Source organism: Balaenoptera musculus, chromosome 15 (genome assembly GCF_009873245.2).
Source record: "Balaenoptera musculus isolate JJ_BM4_2016_0621 chromosome 15, mBalMus1.pri.v3, whole genome shotgun sequence".
NCBI classification, from domain to species: Eukaryota; Metazoa; Chordata; class Mammalia; order Artiodactyla; family Balaenopteridae; genus Balaenoptera; species Balaenoptera musculus.
In genome coordinates, this window is record NC_045799.1 from 51,439,309 (window position 1) to 51,461,796 (window position 22,488).

Sequence of the window (22,488 nt, forward strand, 5' to 3'; positions counted from 1 at the left end):
GTGTTAAAGTCCCCCACTATTATTGTGTTACTGTCAATTTCCTCTTTTATAGTTGTTAGTAGTTGCCTTATGTATTGAGGTGCTCCTATGTTGGGTGCATATATATTTATAATGGTTATGTCTTCTTCTTGGATTGATCCCTTGATCATTATGTAGTGTCCTTCCTTGTCTCTTGTAACATTCTTTATTTTAAAGTCTATTTTATCTGATATGAGTATAGCTACTCCAGCTTTCTTTTGATTTCCATTTGCATGGAATATCTTTTTCCATCCCCTCACTTTCAGTCTGTATGTGTCCCTAGGTCTAAAGTGGGTCTCTTGTAGACAGCATATATATGGGTCTTGTTTTTGTATCCATTCAGCAAGCCTGTGTCTTTTGGTTGGAGCATTTAATCCATTCACGTTTAAGGTAATTATCGATATGTATGTTCCCATGACCATTTTCTTAATTGTTTTGGGTTTGTTTTTGTAGGTCCTTTTCTTCTCTTGTGTTTCCCACTTAGAGAAGTTCCTTTAGCATTTGTTGTAGAGCTGGTTTGGTGGTGGTGAATTCTCTTAGCTTTAGCTTGTCTGTAAAGCTTTTGATTTCTCCATCAAATCTAAATGCGATCCTTGCCGGGTAGAGTAATCTTGGTTGTAGGTTCTTCCCTTTCATCACTTTAAGTATATCATGCCACTCCCTTCTGGCTTGTAGAGTTTCTGCTGAGAAATCAGCTGTTAACCTTATGGGAGTTCCCTTGTATGTTATTTGTCGTTTTCCCTTGCTGCTTTCAATAATTTTTCTTTGTCTTTAATTTTTGCCACTTTGATTACTATGTGTCTCGGCGTGTTTCTCCTTGGGTTTATCCTGTATGGGACTCTCTGCGCTTCCTGGACTTGGGTGGCTATTTCCTTTCCCATGTTAGGGAAGTTTTTGACTATAATCTCTTCAAATATTTTCTCTGGTCCTTTCTCTCTCTCTTCTCCTTCTGGGACCCCTATAATGCGCATGTTGGTGCGCTTAATGTTGTCCCAGAGGTCTCTTAGGCTGTCTTCATTTTTTTTCATTCTTTTTTCTTTAGTCTGTTCTGCAGCAGTGAATTCCACCATTCTGTCTTCCAGGTCACTTATCCGTTCCTCTGCCTCAGTTATTCTGCTATTGATTCCTTCTAGTGTAGTTTTCATTTCAGTTATTGTATTGTTCATCTCTGTTTGTTTGTTCTTTAATTCTTCTAGGTCTTTGTTAATCATTTCTTGCATCTTCTCGATCTTTGCCTCCATTCTTTTTTTTTTAATTTTTTTAATTTTTTATTGTTTATTTATTTATGGCTGTGTTGGATCTTCGTTTCTGTGCGAGGGCTTTCTCCAGTTGCGGCAAGCGGGGGCCACTCCTCATCACGGTGCGTGGGCCTCTCACTATCCCGGCCCCTCTTGTTGCGGAGCACAGGCTCCAGACGCACAGGCTCAGCAACCGTGGCTCACGGGCCCAGCCGCTCCGCGGCATGTGGGATCTTCCCAGACCAGGGCTCGAACCCGTGTCCCCTGCATTGGCAGGCAGATTCTCAACCACTGCGCCACCAGGGAAGCCCCTTTGCCTCCATTCTTATTCCGAGGTCCTGGATCATCTTTACTCTCATTATTCTGAATTCTTTTTCTGGAAGGTTGCCTATCTCCACTTCATTTAGTTGTTTTTCTGGGATTTTTTCTTGTTCCTTCATCTGGTATATAGCCCTCTGTCTTTTCATCTTGTCTATCTTTCTGTAAATGTGGTTTTTGTTCCACAGGCTGCAGGATTGTAGTTTTTCTTGCTTCTGCTGTCTGCCCTCTGGTGGTTGAGGCTATCTAAGAGGCTTGATCGGAGGCTCTGGTGGTGGGTAGAGCTGACTGTTGCTGTGGCGGTCAGAGTTCCGTAAAACTTTAATCCACTTGACTGTTGATGGGTGGGGCTGTGTTCCCTCCCTGTTGGTTGTTTTGCCTGAGGCAACCCAACACTGGAGCCTACCTGGGCTCTTTGTTGGGGCTAATGGCAGACTCTGGGAGGGCTCATGCCAAGGAGTGCTTCCCAGAACCTCTCCTGCCAGTGTCCTTGTCCTCACGGTGAAGCAGAGCCAGCCCCCGCCTCTGCAGGAGACCCTCCAACACCAGCAGGTAGGTCTGGTTCAATCTCCCCCAGGGTCACTGCTCCTTCCCCCGGGTCCCGATGCGCACACTATTCCGTGTGTGCCCTCCAGGAGTGGGGCCTCTGTTTCCCCCAGTCCTGTCGAAGTCCTGCAATCAATTCCCACTAGGCTTCAAAGTCTGATTCTCTATGAATTCCTCCTCCTGTTGCCGGACCCCCAGGTTGGGAAGCCTGACATGGGGCTCATAACCTTCACTCCAGTGGGTGGACTTCTGTGGTATAAGTGTTCGCCAGTCTGTGAGTCACCCACCCACCCACCAGTTACGGGATATGATTTTACTCTGATTGCGCCCCTCCTACCGTCTCATTGTGGCTTCTCCCTTGTCTTTGAATGTGGGGTATCCTCCTTCGTGAAGTCCAGTGTCTTCCTGTCGATGATTGTCCAGCAGCCAGTTGTGATTCTTTTTTTTTTTAAATTTTTAAATTTATTATTTATTTATTATTTTTATTTTTGGCTGTGTTGGGTCTTCGTTTCTGTGCGAGGGCTTTCTCCAGTTGCGGCGAGTGGGGGCCACTCTTCATCGCGGTGCGCGGGCCTCTCACTATCGCGGCCTCTCTTGCTGCGCAGCACAGGCTCCAGACGCTCAGGCTCAGTAGCTGTGGTTCACGGGCCCAGTTGCTCCGCGGCATGTGGGATCTTCCCAGACCAGGGCTCGAACCCGTGTCCCCCGCATCGGCAGGCAGATTCTCAACCACTGCGCCACCAGGGAAGCCCCAGTTGTGATTCTTGATGCAGTTTTGAAACCAGTTCCATCAGGTACTGACAGACAGCAACCAGCAACTAGGAGCTCCTTCAGACACTGTGGAAGTGGGGAAGTGTCTTCCTTAAAATGCAGGAATGGTGAATGGATTATTTTCTCCTTTGGGGTTGAGTTATTTAGCGGTTCTTTCAGCTTCTGGTTTGAAACTAAACATCCAGGGTAAAGAAATCATAACACTACTTTCGCTGCGACTTGCTGTTCATGTTCCTTAAAAAGAACTATATATACCTTTTGATGGGTCAAAAACACGCCACCTTTTTATCCTTTGTGCTCAGTCTAGTTGCACTTGCTCACAGGGGGTCGCGTGTAGAGGCCTCACACCCGGCTCTTCAGAACTCCTCAGCTTGCTGAGCCTGTGGAGAAGCGCTGTCCACCACCCTGTTTTAAACGTAGGATTTTACTAGGCTCTTAGAAGCCCTCTGAGTGGTTCTGCAGATTGTAATCTCCTCCCTTCCAACCCAGAAGTCACCTGCATCCTGATGTTCATGTTAATCAAGTTCATGGCATGTAAAGTGTACCTTTATGCAATTCCAAAGTATCCGAAGGAAGTTAGAAGAGCAAAGAAATCCTGTATTTCAGTGTTTCATAGTATGTTTGTGGTATGCACAAAGTTAATGTTGAAGGTACCGGTTTATTAGCAAAATTCAGACATTGTTTACTGAGTCTTGGGGTCTGTTAAGCCTGAGGACTAGACTTTAGGCGGCTGGCAGCTGTGACCTTGTGTTCTTCCACCTGCCTCTCGCTGGGTGAGAGGCTCCAAGGGGCTGCAGAAGAGAGTGGGAGGACAGATTAAGTGGTCACCCTCGGGGATCACCCACTAGACGCTTCTCCCTCCCCTGGTGCACTTTCTCCACGCTGCTCCATGGAACAATAGAAAGTCTTACTCGGGTCTTCATTTAAATCCAGTCAGCTATCCACCTGGAGCTCCTAAGTGTAGTTCCATGCTGGTTAGGATGAGCTGCATTTTGCTGTGTGTCGAGCTGCACAAGAGCATTGGTGACCATTTGTGTCATGTGGGCCAGCTCCTGGTCTGCCTGTGGTTGAAGGTTAATGTGGGCGGAGCATGTGGCATGGTCTGTGTTACAAGCACCCATGCCCCGCAATCCCCTCCCACCACTTTAGGCAGTAGCCATGCCTGGTCTGCCCTGTGAACACAAGACAGATGTATTTCACAAAGTAACTTTGAGCTCCTGACTGTTGTGGGCACCCAGCAGCCCTCAAGGGGTGGGTTAGTGTTATACAACTCACTTCACAGACTAGTAAATTATGGCTCAGAGAGAGTGTGGCTTACCCATGGTTACCCATGATTTCAGCTAAGTTACCTTGGGTCCTCGATTTTGCTCCTTCACTCTAGTTCTTCATGGTAGAGGTCTGGGGTTTGGGGAAGGTGGCAGTGATTGCTGTCCCTGCCTCTGCCAGGTTTTCTGTGCTGGGCCTAGCTTTGTGGACTTTCTTGAGGTGAGAGGAGGTTCTTACCAGAGTGTTCTTTGCCAGTGAGCACAACTGACTTGAGAGCAGTGTCCCTTTGGGGATGAGCTGGTTAGATTTTGTGGCAGTCTACCACCCCCCTTTATGCAGGGGCCTAGAGGGAGGTGTTCCTCTGTGCGGTGTTGGCTGTACCGGTCGAGGGCCTTTCAGAGCACACTCCGCCCAGGCAGCATTTAAAGGCAGCTTAGCCTTTTGAGCTTGGGATCCTTTCTGTTGCTGGCTGGAGTCTTAAGCTGCGTGACAGCATCTTGACCATAGAAGGCCCTGATTTTGATCTTGATTCCTCTCCCAGTGTGTTAGGGAGCTCAGCCTTCCTGTATCATTTTGTCTGCCTCACAGTTAGAATTGGGCCTCCTAATTCAGTATATAGTTAATTCAGTTTACTCACAGATAAATATAGTATGTGGAAGGGGGATGGGTTTCATTTTGGTCTTGAAGAGCTTATTTTATGATCTGATGACCCTTGGTTGGGAAAACCTGTGTGTGTGTGTGTGTGTGTTTGTCTTCTGTGTTATTTAATCATAAAACTGCTTATAGGGGCTTCCCTGGTGGCGCAGTGGTTAAGAATCCACCTGACAATGTAGGGGACATGGGTTCAAGCCCTGGTCCGGGAAGATCCCACATGCCGCAGAGCAACTAAGCCCGTGCTCCACAGCTACTGAGCCTGTGCTCTAGAGCCCGCGAGCCACAACTACTGAGCCCGCATGCCACAACTACTGAAGCCAGCGCGCCTAGAGCCCGTGCTCCGCAAGAGAAGAAGACACCACAATGAGAAGCCCACGCACCGCAACGAAGAGTAGCCCCTGCTCGCCGCAACTAGAGAAAGCCTGCGTGGAGCAACGAAGACCTAACACAGCGAAAAATAAATAAATAAAATAAATAAATTGATTAAAAAACAAACAAACCAAAAAAACTGTTTATAGCGTGCTCCCTCCGAATCAGCTTGAGTGCTTTGTGTAGATTAACTCATTAAATCCTCATAGCAAGCCTGGAAGGTCCGGTTCTCCTTATCCCTGACCATTAGGTGAAGTCTGAGCCACAGAGAGGTGACTTAGTGTATTCAAGGTCAGATGGCCGGTCAGGAGCAGAGCTGGGGTCCCAACCTGGCAGAGTGCAAGTTCTCACAGTTTGGTGGTAACTTCTGTACTTGTAGCTGTAACTTGTTTGTCGGAGGCAGCAACTATTCATATGCAAAAGGTTTGGACAGTTTAGTAAATAATGATTAAGCATTTGCAACTATTCTTGTGACGTCAGATTCTTCCTCAGCAGGTTTGTAGGTAGAAGTTTTAAACTCTTAAGAGCCAAGACATGTTTAAAGCATCTAGTTGCGATTGCTTAAATACGGGGTGTGTAGGCCCCGAGGTTTGAATCCTTGGCTCTGGTGCGGAATGACAGGCTCCCTCATCAGGATGGAAGACTGTTTCTCATCACACCAACCCTGAGTCTAGCTTCAAACTCCCAAGCTTCTTCTTCATATGAAATCCTTGCTTAATTTGCACTTTATCCTTCCTAAAGAGATAAAGAAAGATCCAGAGGGATCTGAGGAACATCAGTCAACCCTTTTCCCCTGAAGTCAACTTGTCTGCTTCCTGGTGCTGACTCAGGGGCTGTTTGCTGTTTTCTTTTCTCCTTCTAGTCCCTAGGGCTCAAGTAAGATTGGGCTCCTGGTAGGTGCTAAGTGAATATCTGTTAATAGAATGAACAGATAAATCACTTTTCATTGTAAAGTGTTTTAAACTATATTTCAAAACAGAGGAGGAGAAACCATGAGTCTTCCTTCCTAACACAACCTCTCTGAACCATTTTGGAGAAGAAATCATCTCTTCAGCTGAACCCTACCCCATGTTTAGACACAGCAGGAGCCTTGGGAAGCCACCGAGGCCACTGGCTGTGGCTTCTCCCTTACACACTTGCAGTGCCTTCTGAAACCTGCTGAGTTGCCTCCTCTCTCCACTTCCTCATCTGACCCTCGCAATACTGTCTTGCCACCAGGTAATTAAGGTCTGAGGTGCGCTTTAAAAATATGACTCTGTATTTTAAAAATAAGCTTCCATTTACCTGGCAGTTTAGTCTCCTAAGGGTTAGTGAAGTTGTCTGCAGCTTTGGAAGAGGTGAGGTGTCCAGTATAGGAGACTTGATGGAGGTAGAAAAGAAATCTGTGGGTCATTGTTTTCCTTTGCCCCAAATTCATTTGCATTTTAATCTATTTGTCAATCAAATATTTGTCACATTTAGCAGTTTTGAATGTTGGATACTGGATATTTTGATGTTCATATTTTCCTAAATTCTCTTAGTGGTTGAGCAATGTATTGCATAGTTAAATTGAACCTTGATGTGTTTTTGGTGGATATGAAAATGTAATTCCATCACAAATTAATTTTCCCTTGAGGGTTTCTACCTCTAAGAGGAGACTGCTGAACTCAACACTCAAAAAGTCAAAGAAGTTGAAAATCCTAAGCTTTTATATACAAATTGGTGTGAAACCAGTTGAAGTCTACAGAAAACGCCCAGTTTATGGGCAGTATTTTTACAAGTTCATTTGGAAGTCAGTTGTTTAAGACTTGGGTTTGTCTTCCTTACAAGAGGTGCTCTTGCGGAAGGGTGTCGTGGTCCTGCTCTGGGGAGGCTGTGAGCACACAGGCGCCCTCCTGCTTGCTCAGTCACGCGACACAGTGACAGGTGCAGGACAAGGTACATGTTGAGTGCAGTTGGGGGGGGTGTGACCCATTTTTCCGGAGACATCCCAGGTGCTGGATGTTCGTGGCGCTGGTTTTCCTGGCCAAGTGCAGTTGAGAACAGCTGTCCTTCCTTGTTCGCAGTAGAGCTGAGCCACAGACATGGCTCCCACTTCATGCAGTTATGGAAGCTTGTTCTGACAGCCACACAGGAAGCAGGAGAGAGGAGCACAGAAGGGGTCCTGTCCTGTGGGGGGATTTAAAGGATGCTGGTACCGGGAAGTGGGGGAGAAAGGGTGGGGGTTGGGGCCTGGCCTGGTCAGTGCGAGGCCTTGGCCACAGGGAGCCACTGGTGTGAAGCTGTTGGTGAGGCAGGCTGCAACTCCCAGCCTTCTCTTGGGTGTGAGGTGCTTGCATTTGGGGTGTACCTGAGTGTGTAGGAAAGGCCAGCAGTCATGACTTGTGGTGACACAGTGCCTACAGGACCAGGTAGAGAGCCGCGTTCTTGAGAACTTGTGACCAGCTCCATTTTATTAGGGAGGGCGAGGATGGGGGACAGGGTATTGTTGCTTTAAATTTCTCCAGAGACTTAAATTTCAGAAGCTTTTGAGTAACCAGATGTATTTACTTACCATAATTTTGGGTCACCAAGTGGGTGGTAAGCTGATTGGGCTCTGCTGGGAGGGAGTGACTCTCCCAAGGCCCTGGGTTGCCTGGGCACACAGGGCTGCACTGCCTCCGCAGGGCCCAGGGCTGGAGGGCTGGAAGGAGCTCCTTGGGAGCCTGACCCCCGCCTCTGCCCCTGGGCCACCGTATAGTGAGTGTCCTCCAGATCATGGCAAACCGTCTGAGAGTGCTGTTTATGCAGCTTAATTACCACCTCAAATGTGAAAAAAATCAGCCCTTTAGAATAATAGCTGTAGTACAAATAAACATTTGGGCTTTTCACACTGGAAGAGGGCTTTTTTCTTAGGTTTTTCATTTTATAATTGATGCTTTTAAAGTGCTTTAAAAGGTAATATTTTGAGCATCATTTTAACTGCAGAAGTGAAACTGTTCATTAAAACATACCCATGCCAGCGACTTATCACTACAGGAAGAGAAAGCATGAGCACTGAGTTGTCACTATGAACATCTCTCCATCAGGGGCCATGAGAGCTGGTCCTGCACTGAGGTACTTGGCTGGCATGCTATGGCCGAGGCAGGAAGGAAATTGCGGAATTCCACAAAGGAGAAAGGCTGCCCATGACAAGTCCCTGTGTCATCATGCCCATAAAGCTGGAGCAGAGCGGATGCTGCTGTGGCGCTTCCAGAGCGGCAGTGGTCTGGTGTCCAGCATCTTCCAGCCCAGGTCTGATGAGGGACAGTACAGCCAGGGTTAGGCTGGCATCCGACTGTGGTTCAGGAGGCACCAGGACTCTTATGGGAAGTCCCATTGCTCAGGCTTCCACCCTTGTGGTTTGAGGTGCCCAGAAGTGACCCCAGGAGGAGTGTTTCAGGGACCCTGAGGTCCTGCCTGGCATCCAGAGGTTCTGTCTGGAGGTGGCCCGTCCAGAGGGCCAAGCTGGACTGTTGTGAGTCTAGAGCTGCTCCTGCCTCTGGGCTTTCTCATTGCCCAGTCCTCTCCTGGGAAGGCTTTCCCCACCTCCTCGGGTCTTTGTTCAGATGTCACCTTCCTAGTAAGGGCTTCTCTGATTATTTAAGTTTGTACCACTCCCATCTTCCTTCCCTGCTGTATTTTTCTCACAGTTATTTATCACCATTTGACACACTGTAGATTTTACCTGGTTTTTGTTTTTTGGGGGGAGTCTGTCTGCTCCTACTAGAATGTGGGCTTGAGGGCATGGGCTCAGTTTTGTTTTTTGCTGTATCTTCAGTGTCTAGAACAGTGCATGGCACACAGTAGGTGCTCAGTGAATATTTGTTGATGAAGTGGATAAAACAGTGTGGTCTTGAGGGTACTGCATTTACCTTAAATCACTGAAGCTGCTATGAACTGCTGGTGGTGGCCCTGCCGTTTCTTATAAAGCATGTGGTGGAAAAGCAGGTATGTGTGTATGTCTGTCTGTGTTACATCATCTGTTATTGCCATTTCAAAAATCCGGAGTTCATTCTACACTTCACTTGGATGTTGATTTCAGAATGACTGGTTTTTCCTTCTGACTCATAAAGGCTGCTGAATCTGAATTTTGAATCTGAAACATTAGGGGAAAGTGAAATTTTGAAACGCGTGATGCATGATTAGCTATTATTATATTTCATATTCTGTATATGAGTATTCCCCTTCCTGCCACTGCAGCACATCTAAGCCGCTGTCACCCTCCCCTGGACCTGCTGCAGCCCTCTGGCTGCTCCCCCCTACCCCTCCAGCACCCTCTCCCAGCCCCTCCCCAACCCATGCTCCGGCCTCACAGCACTCATCCACTTCTGCCATGGCTGCCCTCACAGCTTTAATTTGCTAGTTCTGTAAATGATACTGGGTCTGTCACTCTGTTGGGATGTAGCTTCCTAGGGGTAGGGACCACGTCTGCCTTACAGCCAAGTCCCTGGACCGTCGCTAGCACAGCAGCCATGTTTGTTGAGTAACTGGGTTAAAAATGTAGTTAATTTACCTTTTTTGAGAAACACTGATGAGCAAAATGAGTGCATATATTTTTATGACATAACAGAAAAGCATGGCTTTGGAGAACAGGGTGTACTTTACAGAAGTCACTCCACATCTAGTCACTCCAGAGCTGTCTGTACTAGTGAGTTAAAGGTCTTGGCGCTCCCCTTGACCCTCCTGGGACTGTGCGCACTGCGCTGCGGGATGCGCTATAAGCTGTGGCAAACAGCAAAATGTGCCTGCTGTGTGTGGCGGGGATGAAGGGGCGGAGAGGTTCCTGGGGGCAGTGGCGGAGTCCTGGGCATTTGAGGTGGAGGGGGATGGTGGTTGTGCTCTGGGGGTGAGGCCGGCTGGTATATGTGTGTAGACATACAACATTCTCTCCCTGCCCCCTCTCAGCCTGGCCCCAGGGTCACGTTTCCACCTGCCGGCGTCTCCAGAGCACACACACTGTTTCTCTCCTCTGACTGTAGTCAAGCTTTTTACTTCAGTGCCCACCGAACTGAAGCGGGCATGGTTTAGCTCAGGCTCCAGAACATTCTACACCTGTCCAGAGCATGCTGACAGTTTCAGCCAGCTGCCGATGACAAAGAAAGACGGCTTACTAGTTTATGTTAATTTATACTAAGGTGGTGTGTATCCCTTAAAGAGAGGCTTATCAGCTGCCTTCAAACCTCTCGTTGAAGTTGTGCTTTTGGGCTGGATGAACTTGCCAGGCATCTTGTAAAAGTAAGAGTTGGCATCAGGTGCATTAATGTTTACAGATGGGAAAATCCTGTGCTCCAACCTTTACCTTGTGACAGGTTCTGGGAAGTATACAGGTGGCCTGGGCATTTTCTGTGGCGCTTATCATGGACGGGTGTCAGGGAGGACGTGAGCAGGTTTTATCCAGCACGATGCTCTACCTCCTACCTTGTCATTGCCCAGCCAGATGCTGCTCGGTGTCATAGGTCTGGAGGCAGGTCCAGCTCTGTTGAGACAGCATGTTGATTTTCAGCGCACCTCGTGGTTGATTTCTGCATGTCCACCAGAAATGGACAGAGTTGCGAGCCGAGGGCTGCCGCCTGGTTGGTACCTATGTGTGGGGTCGGTCCAGCTGAGGTCAGGAGCAAACCTGTATTTTCTAAGGGACAGTGCTCTCCTTTGAGGACCTGTTCTGGAGACCTTTTTTTTTTCTTTTTTTAATAACCATAGAAACTACTTTGATGAAAAGGAAAGAAAGCTCTCAGAAACATGTACTTGTCAACCAGTGTTTCATTAGACGTACCTTTTACTGTCTTTGGAGACCACTCTCCGTGGGCTGGACGCGTGTTCAGTTATCATTATGGAAGTTGGAGCTGAAGACCGCTTTCCTCGGTAAGTATTCCTGAAGCCAGCATAAGAATTCTTCACTGTGCTGGGCCTTCCCAGGGTGTTTGACATCAGGGTCATCTGTCCCTGGAGTAGCCAATTTGATGGTGGTTGTCACGCCAGGTCTTGCTTTCCGTGGCTGTGGATGCCTGCTGCCTGCAGGCCCTGCCTCCTCATCCTTGCTGCTCTTGGATGTCACTTCCAGCACCTCCCCTCCCAGAGTTGAGCTTCTGCCCTCCGTGAAGAAGCAGTGGGTTGTCCCTCGCCTGTGCCAGAAACCTTCATGTGACACATACGTTGGCGCCTTTGCTAGAATTGTCATTGGGTCCAGAAGCATGTCTGTGTAAAATTACATTTTTCCAGGTCCATGAGTCACCTCATCACGTTTTGTTATTTAAAAACTTCATGTTTGGGCTTCCCTGGTGGCGCAGTGGTTGAGAATCTGCCTGCTAATGCAGGGAACACGGGTTCGAGCCCTGGTCTGGGAAGATCCCACATGCCGCGGAGCAACTAGGCCCGTGAGCCACAACTACTGAGCCTGCGTGTCTGGAGCCTGTGCTCCGCAAGAAGAGAGGCCGCGATAGTGAGAGGCCCGCGCACCGCGATGAAGAGTGGCCCCCGCTTGCCACAACTAGAGAAAGCCCTTGCACAGAAATGGAAGCCCCAACACAGCCAGAAATAAATAAATAAACAAATGTGGGGTTTAAAAAGAAAAACAAAAAACTTCATGTTTGAGATTTTATTCAGTAGTTCACTTGTCAGTTTTGAATTAAAAGCAACATTTGCCACTGTTCTGTGCATCTCCGGTTGTCTCCTTGAGCCTCACTTGGCAGGAGGCTGGGCGCACAGGTGAACTTAGATGAGGTCGATAAACAGGCCCACACTTGGTGGGACAGGTGTGGTGGGGGTGGGGCACGACAGAGACAGGAGGTGCTCTCCCCTCCCCTATCCCGTTGGGCAGCGATGGCCCCCGGTGGGCCTGCGACCAGGCCAGTTGGAAGCAGTGCTGTAGTGCCTGGGACGGCGCTGTGTGAAGTGCTGGCTCTTTCTGCTTCCCCTCTCTCGTGTGTGTCCCTTTGGGTCACACAGTCCTGCTGCTCCTCAGTCCCGGACCTGAGGGTCTGCACTTGGAATGACCCTGCAGGCCCAGGGAGTGCTTACCCCTTGGCTGTGTCTGGGAACCCTGTGAGGTTCTCGGTGCTCCCTGGGCACAGTTCTCGGTCATCGTGCATCTGGCCTGGCTGGTGAGGACAGTCCAGGCCTATCTTGGTTCTTGATGGACGTCAGCCTGGTGACTGTGACCTCTTCCTCACTTACCACTGCCTTCGAGGACAGAAAGTTCCAGCTAATCTCCATGGGAAGTTATTGAATTTGATTACACTTCTGTTAAGATTGTATGCTTTGTTTATAGGGACAAATTATTAAGGTACTGACTGACCAGAGAGCTTGGTCCAGCCCTTGGTACCTCTCATGAGATAGAGTGTTTATGAAATGCATAAGGCACGCTTGACTTATTGCGACCCATAGAGCATTCAAGAAAACAGCAGTTTGCCGTAACTAAATGGTGCGCCTTGGACTCCCATTCCAGCTAGAGAGCCTATACTGCTGGTCATGTTTGTGCTGTGTGCCACATTTAAAAAGTCAGATTCTCTTAGATATTTTTTACAAAGCCGATTAGTCATATTCTCCTAGTATTTCACGGACACTGTGCCTTGGGTTAATTCCTTCATATTTGTATACCTTACCTGAAGTGATAATGATCTTGACAGACCGATGAGTAAAAGAAGCTTGCCCTCTCCCAGCTGTGGTGCAGCTCCAGAGTTGGTGGTGGCTCCTTGGTTGGGAGCTGGCATGTGGTGTGTCTTCTGGGGTGACCCTGCCTGAGCTGGCCTTCCCGGGGCTGGCCTGCCATGTGGAGCCAAGGTTTATATGGCCTTTCGGGGACTGCCCAGACTCCTGCCTGTTCTTGCCATCTGCTGCCTCACTTCTCCACCTCCGTGCTCATCATGTTTGGGTCACAGGATGTTCCGTCTAGATTTGTTTTTTACTTATCTTAAGATGAGCGTCTCTGTCTCCATCAACTTTTCTCTTGTGGTTGAGCTGTCACCCTCTGCAAACCATTGGTTACTGTGTGCTCACCTGTCTTGCCTGTTCTTGGTGCACTTTCTACAGGCTTATTCATAGTTCTCTGAAGTCTCCCTTCCCTATTTTTTAAAAAAATTATGTATTTATTTATTTATATTTATTTTTGGCTGTGTTGGGTCTTCCGTTTCTGTGCAAGGGCTTTCTCTAGTTGCAGCGAGCGGGGGCCACTCTTCATCGCAGTGCGCAGGCCTCTCACTGTCGCGGCCTCTCTTGTTGTGGAGCACAAACTCCAGACGCGCAGGCTCAGTAGTAGTTGTGGCTCACGGGCCCAGTTGCTCCGCGGCATGTGGGATCCTCCCAGACCAGGGCTCGAACCCGTGTCCCCTGCATTGGCAGGCAGATTCTCAACCACTGCGCCACCAGGGAAGCCCCTCCCTTCCCTATTTTAATGGAGAGAGAAAATTTTTATCCTTTATGAACAAACATATACACAGTATAAGAAACAGCTTTGTATGGCCACAGTCCCTTAGCTATTTAAATTTATAATATTAAGTGTTCAGTTGTTTTCAATCTGCTTTTATGTTGCCATGTTGATATACTTATCACCTTGTGTATTGTTGCAGACTCATGATTTTTCCCAGTTTCAGCTCATTCTAATTAGCTGTACTTATGTTTGCAGGGTCACAACATGGCCAGTAACGACCCCTACAGGCTAGCTTTCCTGCCTTTTCCTCCTACTACAGACAGCCTCCTTTTCAGATGTAGCAAGGGATTCCAGGCCCGTGTTGATTGTCTTATTCCTGTTCCAAGATGTGGAGTCAAGTGCTCTCCTGGATTCTTTTTTTTTTTTTAATATCTTTAGTACTCAATTGTACCTTTTTTTTTTTTTTTTTAAATGAGTAATGGGGTGTTTTTGTTTTTTTTTTTTTTCCTTTTTTTGGCTGCGTTGGGTCTTCGTTGCTGTGGGCAGGCTTTCTCTAGTTGTGGTGAGCAGGGGCTACTCTTCGTTGTGGTGTGCAAGCTTCTCATTGCGGTGGCTTCTCTTGTCGCGGAGCACGGGCTCTAGTCCTGCGGACTCAGTAGTTGTGGCTCACGGGCTCTAGAGCACAGGCTCAGTAGTTGTGACGCACAGGTTTAGTTGCTCCGTGGCATGTGGGATGTTCCTGGACCAGGGCTCGAACCCGTATCCCCTGCATCGGCAGGTGGATTCTTAACCACTGTGCCACCAGGGAAGTCCTCTCCTGGATTCTTTTAATGGGCAGTACTATTAGAAGCAAATCTGGGTGCTCCGAGTTTATTTCATGTTGTTCTACAACAGTCTGGTGATGAGTAGGCTAATGATGTCACTGCTAGAACAATTTAGACTCAGACTGCAAAAGAGTTTTTTTTTTAATGGTTGTGGGCACAACTTTTATGTATTTCTGATTTAACTTTGACATTCTCCTTTCTTAATGTCCATCTGAATATTCAACTGTATATCTATCCACTTTAGTATTTTTGTGTATCTCACTGACAACTGTTGTGTTGTCGCTTTGTTGGCAAATTACCATATTGCTTTCCAAAAACGTTTTAACAGCAGCACGGGTTTATGGTGCCAGCCACAGTTGTATGAGTATACTTGCTTTATCACAGTCTTGCCAGCATTTGGTGTCTCTGTGTGTTGCCCACATACTTAATCATAATTCTTATCTATTAATTCACCCCCCCAGCCTCCTCCTGTAATTAAAAATGTACAGCACTATCTCCGGTGCTTTAACTTTCTTTGAATACAACACACATTTTCGGCTCTTAGTTACTTGTTTTTTTTTTTTTTTAACATCTTTATTGGAGTATAATTGCTTTACAATGGTGTGTTGGTTTCTGCTTTATAACAAAGTGAATCAGCTATACATACATATATCCCCATATCTCTTCCCTCTTGCGTCTCCCTCCTTCCCTCCCACCCCTCTAGGTGGTCACAAAGCACGGAGCTGATCTCCCTGTGCTATGCGGCTGCTTCCCACTAGCTATCGGTTTTACATTTGGTAGTGTATATATGTCCATGCCACTCTCTCACTTTGTCCCAGCTTACCGTTCCCCCTCCCTGTGTCCTCAAGTCCATTCTCTAATAGGTCTGCGTCTTTATTCCCATCCTGCCCCTAGGTTCTTCATGACCCTTTTTTTTTTTTTAGATTCCATATATATGTGTTAGCATACAGTATTTGTTTTTCTCTTTCTGACTTACTTCACTCTGTATGACAGACTCTAGGTCCATCCACCTCACTACAAATAACTCAATTTCGTTTCTTTTTATGGCTGAGTAATATTCCATTGTATATGTGTGCCACATCTTCTTTATCCATTCCTCTGTCGATGGACACTTAGGTTGCTTCCATGTCCTGGCTATTGTAAATAGAGTTGCAATGAACATTGTGGTACATGACTCTTTTTGAACCATGGTTTTCTCAGGGTATATGCCCAGTAGCGGGATTGCTGGGTTATATAGTAGTTCTATTTTTAGTTTTTTAAGGAACCTCCATACTGTTCTCCATAGTGGCTGTATCAATTTACATTCCCACCAACAGTGCAAGAGGGTTCCCTTTTCTCCACACCCTCTCCAGCATTTATTGTTTGTAGATTTTTTGATTATGGCCATTCTGACTGATGTGAGATGATATCTCATTGTAGTTTTGATTTGCATTTCTCTAATGATTAATGTTGTTGAGCATTCTTTCATCTGTTTGTTGGCAATCTGTATATCTTTGGAGAAATGTCTATTTAGGTCTTCTGCCCATTTTTGGATTGGGTTGTTTGTTTTTTTGATATTGAGCTGCATGAGCTGCTTGTAAATTTTGGAGATTAATCCTTTGTCAGTTGCTTCATTTGCAAATATTTTCTCCCATTCTGAGGGTTGTCTTTTCCTCTTTTTTTTTTTTAAGTAATTAATTTATTTTTATTTATGGCTGTGTTGGGTCTTCGTTTCTGTGCGAGGGCTTTCTCTAGTTGCGGCGAGCGGGGGCCACTCTTCATCACGGTGCGCGGACCTCTCACTATCGCGGCCTCTCTTGTTGCGGAGCACAAGCTCCAGACGCGCAGGCTCAGTAGTTGTGGATCACGGGCCTAGTTGCTCCGTGGCATGTGGGATCTTCCCAGACCAGGGCTCGAACCCGTGTCCCCTGCATTGACAGGCAGATTCTCAGCCACTGCGCCACCAGGGAAGCCCTGTCTTTTCCTCTTGTTTATGGTTTCCTTTGCTGTGCAAAAGCTTTTAAGTTTCATTAGGTCCCATTTGTTTATTTTTGTTTTTATTTCCATTTCTCTAGGAGGTGGGTCAAAAAGGATCTTGCTGTGATTTATGTCATAGAGTGTTCTGCCTATGTTTTCCTCTAAGAGTTTCGATAGTGTCTGGCCTTACATTTAGGCCTTTAATCCATTTTGAGTTTATTTTTGTGTATGGTGTTAGGGAGTGTTCTAATTTCATTCTTTTACATGTAGCTGTCCAGTTTTCCGAGCACCACTTATTGAAGAGGCTGTCTTTTCTCCATTGTATATTCTTGTCTCCTTTATCAAAGATAAGGTGACCACATGTGTGTGAGTTTATCTCTGGGCTTTCTATCCTGTTCCATTGATCTATATTTCTGTTTTTGTGCCAGTACCATACTGTCTTGATTACTGTAGCTTTGTAGTATAGTCTGAAGTCAGGGAGCCTGATTCCTCCAGCTCCGTTTTTCTTTCTGAAGATTGCTTTGGCTATTCAGGATCTTTTGTGTTTCCATACAAATTGTGAAATTTTTTGTTCTAGTTCTGTGAGAAATGCCATTGATAGTTTGATAAGGATTGCATTGAATCTGTAGATTGCTTTGGGTAGTATAGTCATTTTCACAATGTTGATTTTTCCAATCCAAGGACATGGTGTATCTCTCCATCTAGTTACTTGAGTTTTTTTGGTGTCTATCCTTTGTGCATTTCTTCGTTAAAAAAAGTCTTTAGGATTTACAGATTTGAATGAGATCTTATATATAAATTAATGGGGTCATATATGATATAGCTATTTTTATAACAGTTTATTGAGATATAATTCATATACCATACAATTCACCCATTTACAGTGTACTTCAGTGGCTTTTAGTGTATTCATGAGGTTGTATATCCCCATCCAATTCCAGGACATCCTCATCATTCCAAAAACAAACCCATTAGCAGTCACTCCCCATTCTCCCCTCCAACCCCTGACAACCACTAATTTTTCTTCCTCTATAGATTTGCCTATTCTGGACATTTCATATAAATGGAATCATGCAGTATGGGGCTTTTGTGTCTGGCCTTTTTCACATAGCATAATGTTTTGCATGTTCATTTGTTTTTTAGAATGTGTCAGTATTTCCTTTTTATGGCTGAATATTCAATTTTATAGCTAGATTACATTTTGTTTATCCATTTATCCATTGATTGTCATTTGCGTTGTTTCCACCTTTTAGTTGTTATGTATAATGCTGCTATGAACATGCTTGTACAAGATTTGTGTGGACCTATGTTTTCATTTCTAGGAGTGGAATTGCAGGGTTATGTGATACCTGTTTCCTTTTGAGGAACTGTTGTAATGTTTTTCAACGTGGTTGCACCATTTGACATTCCTACCACCAATATGACGGTTCCAATTTCTCTACGTCTTCATCAGCACTTGTTATTATCCTTTTGATTCTAGCCATTCTGGTATGTGTGAAATGGAATCCCATTGTGGCTTTGATTTGCATTTCCATAGTAACTAATGATGTTGAGCATCTTTTCATGTACTTATTGGCCATTTGTATGTCTTTTTTTGAGAAATGTTTATTCAGATTTGTTGCCTATTTTTTAACTGTGTGGTTTTTGTTTTTTTATAATTTAGTTGTAAGAGTTCTTTATATAGTCTGAATACAAGTCCCTTATCAGATATATGATTTGCAAATATTTTCTCCCTTAATTGGGTTGTCCTTTCACTTTGTTGGTGGTGCCTTTGAAGCACAAAAGTTTTTAAATTTTGATGAAGTCCCTTTGAACTGTTTTTTTCTTTTGTTCCTGTGCTTTCGGTTTCATATCTAAGAAACCATTGCCAAGATCATAAAGATTTACTCCTACATTTTCTTCTGAGAGTTTTCTAGTTTTATTTCTTACATGTAGATCTTTGATCCATTTGAGTTAAATTTTGTTGTGGGAAAGGCATCCAACTTCATTCTTCTGCATGTAGATATCCAGTTGTCCCAGCATCATTTGTTGAAAAGACTGTCCTTTCCCATTGAAGGGTCTTGGCACTCTTGTCAAAAATCGATTGGCCGTAGACATACGGGTTTATTCCTGGACTCTGTTCCAGTCACCCATGTGTGTATCCTTATGCCAGTACCTCATTGTTTTCTTTCTTTCTTTCTTTCCTTTTCTTTCCTTTCCTCTTTATCTATCTTATCTATTTATGGCTTCGTTGGGTCTTCGTTGCTGCGTGGCCTTTCTCTAGTTGTGACAAGCAGGGGCTACTCTTCGTTGCTGTGTGCGGACTTCTCATTGCGGTGGCTTCTCTTGTTGCGGAGCACAGGCTCTAGGCACGTGGGCTTCAGTAGTTGTGGCGCGCAGGCTCAGTAGTTGCGGTGCACGGACTTAGTTGCTCTGTGGCATGTGGGATCTTCCCGGACCAGGGCTTGAACCCGTGTCCCCTGCATTGGCAAGCGGATTCTTAACCACTGTGCCACCAGGGAAGACCTGCACTATCTTGATTATTATAGCTTTGTAATGAATTTGGAAATTAGGTAGTGTGAGTCCTCCAGTGTTCTTTTTTGAGATTGTTTGGCTATTCTGGGTTCCTTGAATTTCCATATGAATTTTAGGATCATCTTGTCGATTTCTGCAAGGAAGCCAGCTTCTTTTAATAGCGATTGCATTGAAAAAATTTTAAAACTTGTTAGGTTTTTGAATTTGTTTAAATAACTAAAAAACATAATTCTTTAATTTGTTTAGAGGTAAGTTTGGTGTGTAGTGAGCAGTTGGGCTCTAAATCAGTTATTTTTCAAATTGTTAAGCAGTTATTCCACTACTGTCTTTTTTTTTGAGCAGCTTATTTCTTACCAACTATATCTTTTATGTGTAGTTGGCAATTCTTGGGCTCTTTTTTCCATTAAGTTATACTTCTGTGTTCCAGGATTGCTAGGTTAAAATTCTATTTAGTTGTGGGATATAGTTATTTATTTATTTGTTTGTTTGTTTATTTCTGCTTTGGATCTTCGTTGCCACGTGTGGGCTTTCTCTAGTTGTGGTGAGCGGGGGCTACTCTTCGTTGTGGTACGCGGGCTTGTCATTGCAGTGGCTTCTCTTGTTGTGGAGCATGGGCTCTAGGCGTGTGGGCTTCAGTAGTTGTGGCTCGCCTGCTCAGTAGTTGCTGCTCACAGGCTCTAGAGCGCAGGCTCAGTAGTTGTGGCGCACGGGCTTAGTTGCTCCGTGGCATATGGGATCTTCTCGGACCAGGGATCTAACCCGTGTCCCCTGCATTGGCAGGCGGATTCTTAACCATTGCGCCACCAGGGAAGTCTGGGATACAGTCTTAAGCTAGTCTGTTTGTTCAAACCCTGAGTGCCTTCTGTGTGTCTAGCCTTATATTAAATGTGAGTGGGTGAGCAGGGGGGGGGTTCTGGGATGGGAGACACCGTGGTCACAGGGTTGGACCAGCTTTCTCTGTGGACAGGGCCACAGATGATGTTTAGGCCAGGCAGTGTGATGGGAAGGCCAGCTGGCCATGGCTGGGTGGGGGTGGGGGAGGTGTTGGAGAATTACGCAGTGCTGAGGGAGAGGGTGAGGGCAGGTAGGTTCTGGGTGGTGGGGTCCGTGGGCACGCAGGACAGGGCAGGGTGGGATTTGAGCGGGGAAGGGACTTGAGAGAGGAGGGCAGTGGCCCAAACTGCATGGCAGAACATCAGATGGCCTGCCCTGTGCTTGGTGGTGTTTCAACGATGTCAACACTTTTGTTTATACGTTTAGGAAGGGTGAGCCACTTTGAATCTTACCTCTTTTTTCCTGTGTCCACCAGTATGACACCGTTCCTATTCAGTCCAGCGTGGTATTATGTTCCTGCCCGTCCCCATCAATGGTGAGGACCCAGACTGAGTCCAGCACGGCCCCTGGCGTTCCCAGCTGTGGTAGCAGGCAGGGCCCCACCATGGACAGCACCGCGGCCGAATCCCGGCCAAGTGCCAACTCGCTGCAACACGCCACACAGCCGCCACCACAGCCTCGGAAGAAACGGCCAGAAGACTTTAAATTTGGGAAAATTCTTGGTGAAGGCTCTTTTTCAACAGTGAGTATAAGCTGCTGCTGTTTATCGAATGAGGGTGTTTTCCTTGGGAATACTGGCCTTCCTCGGGACTTGGAGCTGGGGGACTAAGACACCACAGTGGTGTTCTACCCCAGAGGAGGGTCTCAAACCCTTGGGGATTCCTCTCCTGTTGCGAAGGTGACTTGGGGCTGGCTACCACCAGGCAGATCATGTGGTTTAAATATCTAGCTCATGATTTTGTAGGGGAAAGCTTTAAAAGGCATTTCATGATCTTATTTTTAATTTTCTCAAAAAATGCAGTTAGATTGTATTCTAACCAGGCGTCAGCAAGTTACATTTCATATCATTGTGTCCTGTTAGCAAGGCCCTGGGAAGCTTTCCTGTTCCTTAGAGTAAACATTAGTGTTGGTGTATCTCTTCATAGTTTTGGGTAAACATTTAACGACCTTTGTTATTTCTCTGTTATTTTTAAAATATAAAACAGTACACCATTGACATTTGCTAGCTTCCAGATTTTTGTGTCCTCAGTTTCATGGACAGAATTACTATCACAGCACTGTCACGTCACACTCAGGGTAATTCTTTTTGTTACCTGAGAGAGTTTTACCTATCTTGTGGTATTTTTCCTCTGAAAGCAAAGATATGAAGGTTCAGAGCTGCCCTTTGCTAAGTTGGAGGCCTCATGTGGCTATGGCTGGGCCAGAGGCTTGCTGCAGGCTCGGGAAGGCCAGAGCCCCTGTCCCCTGGCCAGGGCGCGCAGTCTTAGTCCGTGCCTTCAGAAGAGACAGATCCTTGCCGCCGTGGTCTCTGAGCTGGGCCCAGCATGAGCTGCAGCTCCTCACGCCAGCAGGGTTCCTGAATAATGAGACTTTCTTGCCTGGCCTTTGTGAAGAAACCTCGTGTGAAATTTGTTTTCCTTTTCTTTTTTTCCATTTATGAAATATTTCAAAATACAAAGAACATGACATACTGGGGCTCACCCATGTTCCCAACATCGTTTTAAGTGTTAACTTTTGCTCCTTTTACATTTTTAATTTAGATTTTTTTATTGGCAGTTTTTAAGTTAATGAAATAATTGGGCCCTCATGATAAAAACCTTCAACTTTGAGGATAATCCCCAGTAGGTCTGGTACTCACAGGTCCTTTCAGAAAGAAAAAACTATTTTGAAAAGAATCTGGGGTGTTCTGCACAGTTACTTACACGAGTCCAGTAAAAGAAGAAGTGTTCTCTCTCCTTTTCTCAGCTGTACTTCATTGAACATTTATATTGACTGGAAAATGAGGATGTATTTATGAAATTCCCCTGTGTCCCTGGGTTTCCACCGTGGGTAAAAGTAGGTGCCATCTGTTCTGGGTGACAGACTCCTGATGTAGAAAAGCCCCAGCTGAGATTCTTGTCATCCCTGCGCCAGGGTGGTGCCCAGGAAAGTGCTGTGAGCCTGGAGCCTCCTTTCTGGTACTGTTTGGAATCCTGCAGCCTTGGGTCTCAAATTATATGTGCTACCCTCAGTTCCTTCTCACCATTCCTGAAATAGAGACAACTTAAAATGAGGTTTCCAGGGGAGGCAGCTCCCAGGCTGGATCCCCAGGCAGGACCTTCATGTGATGGAGCCTGCGCTGGAGAGGGGGAAGCCTGGTCCACTGCCGCCAGCTACCTGAGGGTGATCCTGACGTCTCCTGCCCCTGCAGTTGGCCTGGGCCGTGTGGAGGGACATAAGGAAACTGCATAGAATATGCAGAGTTCACACAACAGAAAGATGACATAAATATCTTCTTCAGATAGGATTCCATTAAATATTAGTACTCAGTGTTTTTCTTCCTTTTTCCTACTTACGTAGCTAGTGCATGCTGCTGTGAAGAAATTTAGCGTTACATCGGTACATAACCTAGAGAAGGCCAGCCCTTCCCCAGCCCACTCTCCTGGACTCACCAGCGCCTGAGAACAGTCCACACAGGTTCCTTCCTCCACAGAGATCTTTAAGATCTTTCCACTTGAACACATATAATCCGACCTTGTTCTTCTTAAAAACTGCAGGGTTACACACAGTGCTTTTCCAGGGTCACTTCTGATGAACTTGGTGAAGAATTCCCTAA

At 46.1% G+C, this 22,488-nt stretch overlaps 1 protein-coding gene across 1 annotated transcript in view; it reads left to right on the forward strand.

Moving 5' to 3' along the window:
• Positions 1-22,488, forward strand: part of PDPK1 (3-phosphoinositide dependent protein kinase 1) — an 80,954-nt gene that overhangs the window by 16,815 nt on the left and 41,651 nt on the right. The window contains 1 exon segment of the mRNA XM_036824938.1: positions 20,149-20,415. Within this exon segment, the coding sequence (XP_036680833.1) occupies positions 20,149-20,415 (267 nt within the window).